The sequence below is a fragment of the Rhinolophus sinicus genome, chromosome 15, assembly GCF_057876585.1.
Source record: "Rhinolophus sinicus isolate RSI-liver-muscle chromosome 15, RSI-T2T, whole genome shotgun sequence".
Classification (NCBI taxonomy): domain Eukaryota; kingdom Metazoa; phylum Chordata; class Mammalia; order Chiroptera; family Rhinolophidae; genus Rhinolophus; species Rhinolophus sinicus.
Window position 1 is genome coordinate 58,451,209 of NC_142515.1, and position 6,000 is coordinate 58,457,208.

Genomic DNA, 6,000 nt, shown 5'->3' on the forward strand with positions numbered 1-6,000 from the left:
ATGATATCTACATGAAATACAATCTTATCTAGTTATACTTTTTGGCTCTGTGCTGTTGATTAATCTGATAGCAGACGTTCTGTATCATTATACATATTAATAGCGGTAACAGGATGGTGCTAAGGACAGAACACAAAAGCCTGGAATGTGTTTCCTTTCATCTTGTTGAAATTGATTCATTGATCAAAACCCTTAGATTTTTCAATCATGTAACACTAAAGAGAAAAGAGGATGATCCCCAGGGGAGTTTCCTTGTGCTTGGCAATACAGTTTGCACAAGTAACGATTATACATCCTTTAAGAGGTATTCTGCTACACCTTGGATGCCCACTCATTTCTGGCTTTGATAGTGATAAGTAAAATAAGACAACTTGGGTTTCACTTCTTCCTCTGCTCCTTACTAAAGGTAATTTGGGGCAAAATACTTGAATATCCCTTGGTCCAATTTATTAATCCATTACATGGTAATAATGATAAATAAACCACACAGTTTTCTTTTTTTTTAATTCAATGAGGTAATTAAAGGTGAAAATGCTTTGTAAAACCACTATGCAAAGTTAACTCTTGTTATTGTGTTTGAAATGGACACTAACTGGGATATAAAGGAAGTGTTTACCTTTAAGATCCGTTTATGTATTCATGCATCCATTCCATCAAGATTTATTGGTTGCCAACTCTGAACTAGGCACAGTAAGAGAGGATGGGACTACAACAACACCTAAATTTGTTCCTCTGAATTGCTCACATTATGTCCTTACAATAATACACCTCTATTTCATATGCTACATATTTCATTGCAATTATTCTTTCTGTGTATAAAGACTTTTATTTACACTACTATGTAAGACTGGGGGAATGAGATTTATTATATGGAGGGTGAACATATTTAGATTATGTTTAAATTGTAATAGTTAATTTAATGTTTAAATTAAGGACAAATAACTGAGAAACAGAATAAAGACTATTGTTCAAGTCTCCAAACCACATTTCTATGAATGTACAATACACCTGTGTCAATTTCTGGCACTGGAAAGTTCAGAGGCACTGAGAAATTCACTAGCTCTGAACAGGCAAGAAAGGGGCTAGCCGGATCCTGGCATATTCCAATGACTTGGAATGGCATGTTGGCATTTCTGACAAGCCATTGCCATGCACCAATGGCTCCAGAAACCATATGAACAAATTGTTAGATTGGCAGAGGCCCCATAGAACTTGCCACATGTTCATCTCTGGGTAGACGGAATTGTATGCCTCCTGTTCCCATTTCTCGACTCGGCAATTTGTAGTGAGGCAATCCCTACAGAACAGAGTTCCAAGAGAACTTGGATCGGTTCCCCTAAAGTCAGTGTGAAACAGAAAAACTCAGGACTGTAGTACCTTGATGTTTAATGTCGGGCTTCCTGATTCCTCCAATTAGGGTGGCCACGTGAATCTGCTGGACTAAACCAGGGCTAAGAGGGTGGTGAGATTGATGGAGTGGAGTAATACCATTATAGGTTTCCTGTTTGTCACTATGGAAAGGCCACACTTACCTGCTCAATCCCCATTTACTTTGTATTCTAGGGTAGAGGTCAGGAAGACTATATCCCACCTGCCTATACAGCTGTGGTGTGTTGAAAGATCCCTGGACTTAAAGTAAGAAGATCTGGGTTTGAGTCTCAGTCTGTCACTTATTTTCTGTGTGACCTTGGGCAAGTCACTTCACCTATCCAAGCTTCAGTTTACTTCTCTGTTTAACTGGGAGCATATTATCCGTCTGATGGGGTTGCTGTGAGAATTCAGTGAGATGGTGCATGTGGAAAGTACTTTGTTGACTGGAAAGTGAGTGCCCTACAGAAGCACTGGCAGAAAGAAGAATATGTAACATTTTGTTTCTTTTCCAGGTATCCGTCTAATGGTTTAAAAACCCAACAAAATGCATCAATAAATATGCAACTGCCTTCAAGAGAGACAAACTCCTATTTTAATAGCTTGGATCAAAAGGACCTGATGGGGTATTCATCCCCAAGGGCCAGCTCTGTGCCCATCATCCCTTCAGTGGGTCTAGAGGAAACCTGCATGCAAATGCCAGGGATTTCTGAAGTCAAAAGCATCAAATGGTGCAAAAACTCCTACTCTGCTGACACTGTCAATGTGAGTATTCCAGTCAGCAATTGTCTTATAGCAGAACAACAAGAAGTGAAAATACTGCTAGAAACTGTCCAGGAGCAGATCCGCATTCTGACTGATGCCAGGCGGTCAGAAGACTACGAACTGGCCAGCGTAGAAACGGAGGACAGCGCAAGTGAAAACACAGCCTTTCTCCCCCTGAGTCCCACAGCCAAATCAGAACGAGAGGCACAATTTGTCTTAAGAAATGAAATACAAAGAGACTCTGCATTGACCAAGTGACTTGAGATGTAGGAATCCGTGTGTTCTATGCTTTGCTCAACAGGAAAGAGAGGAAATTAAATACAAATTATTTATATGCATTAATTTAAGAGCATCTACTTAGAAGAAACCAAATAGTCTATCGCCCTCATATCATAGTGTTTTTTAACAAAATATTTTTTTAAAGGGAAAGAAACGTTTCAGGAGGGATAAAGCTTACAACTAAAGCTTTTGGGGAGAATTCTGAATACAATTTCAGTTCGTCCCAACTCCGTCCTCTTTGGCTCTTAGTAGATACGGGCTATGCAGACCCTCAGCCCCTCATCAAAAAGCACTGGCCTTTCCAGGTTTCGAGGAGACGAGCTGCTGCGCCTGTGGCTGGACATGCCAGTGAGCAGGCAGTGCTCGACGTTTGGCTTGACAGTCCCAACCCCTAAATTTCTCTTCACTTGACAGCCTCATCACAGGTTATGTCATGTCGACAAACGTAGTGTTTTCTATTTAATTTTTGAAGAATGGCACAAAGACTCTGGAAGGAGAAGGAAGACAGAAGAGAGAGGGAGTCGTCAGGGGGTATCTTAACTACTCTTCCTTGCCATCTTCCTCTGAGATTTGAAGGTGCAGAATCTCAGAGGGAGATATGAAATTCTTATAGAAAAAGAGACAAAAAAAAATCACAATGTCGTGTCACTAAAATCATGCTGATAGAAATGTTTTTCTTTGAGAATGTTTAGGGGCTCCAAAGGAGCATTTCTCGGTGTGTGTGTGTGTGTGTGTGTGTGTGTGTGTGTGTGTGTATGTGTGTGTATGTGTGTGTGTATGTGCATGTGAGAGCATGTGTGTGTGTGTACGTGCATGTGAGAGCATGTGTGTGTGTGTGTGTGTGAGTGAGTGTGTGAGCTCGCTCCCTTGAGCATTTGAGTACTCGTATGCTGTATGCACATGTGTTTATTGTGAGTATGTGTGTGCATGTGTGTGCGTATTAAGCTTGCTAAAATTTGTTCTGAAACATCAGGGAATCTAATATTCAGAAAAAAAATTTCCCTTTTAGATCCATTCACTTTAAATTTTTCCATTAACTATAAAGTTCAGTTAGTAAGTTCTCAAATCAAGGTCACTTGCATGATGGGGTCCTATAACACTTTTGACAATGTCTAAACCATTTTCTGATGTGAATACTTCTGAGAAAAACTATAGACTCATTGATGATATCTGTATCACAGGTGAATTGAGGATGTGTGTTTAGTTTGAATCACGCGTACTTAAATTATTTACATAAGCCAATGACCAATTTGACAGTTACCCTTTGCTTTTTCATCATCCTCATTACCATTTATTTTGTAACAAGTCTACAACGCGTGGACCAAGACATTGGCTTCTGTGGTTGATATGGAAAGAATAAATTGTTGAAATCACAAAGCCCAGACTATTCAGTTCACAGGAAGCCCCCAAAAGAACAGTAAATTGTGTTGTATGTTCATTTGGAATAAAGCAATATTTTTACCACTCCTGAGGTGAACTGAAACTTCTCCTGAAGATTTGTCTGTTTTATTTACCCTTAATTTCCTGGGGACATTCAAAGAAATTAGTGTTCACATAACCAGTCGTTTTCCAATTATTGGTGGTGTTGTTATGTTTACACTGTTTTAAATAAAAAGGCACAGTATTTGAAAGTATGCAAAAGATTTCTTTTACTGCAGTTTGGGGAAACTTTGGTTAAATTTTCCTTGTGGAAGACTCACATTCTATTGAAAGGGACTGTAACTATTTCTGAATCAAACACGGAATATATATAATGCTTATTTGAGGTTAAGTTGTTTCTGTTGAACATACATTGCAAATTGCTCTTTGAGAACATGCTTTAATAATAGACATGATTCCATACAGGGGGGGAAAAAGAACACAGTGTTCTTTTCAACATTGTTTAATGAAAATTCAAGGTCTCAAATGTTGAAAACATTTTGATAGAAATGTATTTTATATTCAACAAAAGGTTTGTGGCATTCATGAGTTGTCCCCTTATAGTTCCGTTGTTTTGAACATAGAGGTAATGTCGTTAGCCTCTTAAGAGATGATTATAGATTTTTAATTTCTTCTTCAACTACATTCTCATTTAAAAATATTATATCTTTGGGAAAATATTAGAATGATGGCCTTAATTAACAAGTGCATAAAAACCCCATAAGTTGTATGTGAACTATGTGATTGTGTTGAAATTTATCAGTTATCAAACACTAACTGGAAGGCCTCACAAGTTTGCTGATGTCAACCTTGTTCATGGGGTTTCCACTAAAATGTTACTTGTTGCTTATCGAAAGGATCCATACAGAATTTACCTAATTAGGAGGTTATACAGTCTGTGATTCGCTGCAGTTATTTTAGTATATCATTTACTCTGAAAAGATTGAAGATTGTCAGTAAAAATTAAGTCCTGATCCAACCCTGTATTTTTTTAAAGTAGAACCATATATGATGTGATTATAAACACCCTGTGCATTCTGAAGGACATGACATCAGGCACACCCACTGGCAGTCTGATGTGAAGTTTATAGAGAGTTACTTTCTAGCTGATAGTCAAGACAAAATCCTCCATAAAGAAATACTAGTGGTTACTTTCAGTGGTCCTTTGTCTCCTTTTGGCATATGAAGCTCTCCTCTGAAAAAGGTTCCAGTTCAAAATGCATATTTTGGGGCACCAGCAGACAAATGCTGAGGGCATCAAGACGTTCAAAATTGATCTAACATGGGAAATACCTGGAACCCTCGATACCTGTCCTTCAAGCTCACGTGCATACAGAGAAATGCTTATTTCTACAAGACATCTTTGATTCTGCTTCATTTTCCTTGCCTTTATTATGTAAACAGGTATATAGAGATTTGTGATTAAGTAAATTGCATATTTGCTATTTCCTGGAAAATGAATGTCACGCATTATTTTTCCTGGGAATCATTTTCTGATGAGACTTTTTTTTTAGAAAGCATATGTTATTCTAATTTGCTAGTGACTGTGGAACGGTGTTGTTCAAAATATGTGACCGATTTCATGCTAATGAGAAACAGTAGAAATGATATTGGATAATTGACATCACATTTTCTTCGTGATTTTCCTATGCTCATTATTAAGTGCTCTGTTTGACACTCTAGTCCAATATCTACCTTGCTACGGGGGAAGGACTAAATATTTGTAAATTTCTCATATCTCTAATGATTTACATCATTTCTAAGTAGCAACAGCACAGTCTTCTGGAGGAGGAGCAGTGCTGCATTTACAACTTCACAGATTAGTCTGTTTTGAACATAATAACATATCAGACCTGCCAAAATGAGAATAGAAGGACCAACAGAATGCCCACTGGCTTCCAGATTGAATGGCGGCTACCAGTGGAGTGAGGCCACTGGGGACCATGATGAAGGCTGTCAAAACCAGGTGGCCAGCAGAATGTGCGTGAGGCCTGCAGCAGTAATTCACACCTACCCTGCAGTATGGTGCTATAGGAAACCATGGCTCTTAGTGAGGGGGATGGTGGTTCCTTCACTTCCAGCCCCATAAACCACAAAATATTGCCATGAGACATGTGCTGTGAAACATTTTCCAAGGGAGTGTGTAGTACACACAGCACAACAGGAGGG

The 6,000-nt window shown here is 38.7% G+C and overlaps 1 protein-coding gene across 10 annotated transcripts in view; it reads left to right on the forward strand.

Moving 5' to 3' along the window:
- NRG3 (neuregulin 3) overlaps positions 1-4,044 on the forward strand; it is a 1,104,341-nt gene extending 1,100,297 nt beyond the window's left edge. For 5 of the 10 annotated variants that reach the window (XM_074339699.2, XM_074339700.2, XM_074339702.2 and 2 more), the window contains exons 9-10: positions 1,564-1,635; positions 1,884-4,044. In XM_074339699.2, coding sequence (XP_074195800.1) covers positions 1,564-1,635; positions 1,884-2,391 — 580 coding nt within the window. In that variant the 3' untranslated portion in view covers positions 2,392-4,044. The remainder of the gene's footprint in view (positions 1-1,563; positions 1,636-1,883) is intronic. The other 5 variants (XM_074339707.2, XM_074339708.2, XM_074339709.2 and 2 more) reach the window with 1 other exon arrangement.
- Positions 4,045-6,000: the final 1,956 nt, after the last annotated feature.